The sequence below is a fragment of the Sinocyclocheilus rhinocerous genome, unplaced genomic scaffold (genome assembly GCF_001515625.1).
Source record: "Sinocyclocheilus rhinocerous isolate Xijiao unplaced genomic scaffold, SAMN03320098_v1.1 C34907169, whole genome shotgun sequence".
In the NCBI taxonomy this organism is placed as follows: Eukaryota; Metazoa; Chordata; class Actinopteri; order Cypriniformes; family Cyprinidae; genus Sinocyclocheilus; species Sinocyclocheilus rhinocerous.
The window spans coordinates 1-331 of record NW_015731960.1 but is presented as its reverse complement, the minus strand read 5'-3'; the positions used below and the strand labels follow the sequence as shown (position 1 = coordinate 331).

General features: G+C 48.0%; 1 protein-coding gene across 1 annotated transcript; it reads left to right on the top strand.

Moving 5' to 3' along the window:
• Window positions 1-10: 10 nt before the first annotated feature.
• Window positions 11-328, top strand: LOC107734672 (transmembrane protein 258; the record flags this gene model as incomplete). The annotated part of the gene is made up of 2 exons (XM_016546638.1): window positions 11-115; window positions 220-328. Coding segments are annotated over exons 1-2 (207 nt in total), but the record flags the coding sequence as incomplete, so codon positions are not given.
• Between the last annotated feature and the right edge of the window lie 3 nt (window positions 329-331).

Below are 331 nucleotides of genomic sequence, written 5' to 3'. Positions count from 1 at the left end.
TGCAGGAGTTGGAAGCCATGACTAGATACACCAGTCCGGTGAACCCTGCTGTGTTTCCTCACCTCACTGTAGTGCTGCTGGCCATCGGCATGTTCTTCACCGCCTGGTTCTTCGTGTATCCTTCACTATCCACACAACTGCATTTTGCAATCAGAAATATGATTGTAAACTTTAGCCTAAAAAGGTGTTTGTGTATTTGCATCCTTGACTCTGTCGCAGGTATGAAGTAACGTCCACGAAGTACACGCGAGATCTGTACAAAGAGCTGCTGATTTCTCTGGTGGCTTCGCTCTTCATGGGCTTCGGCGTTCTGTTCCTCTTACTGTGGGTC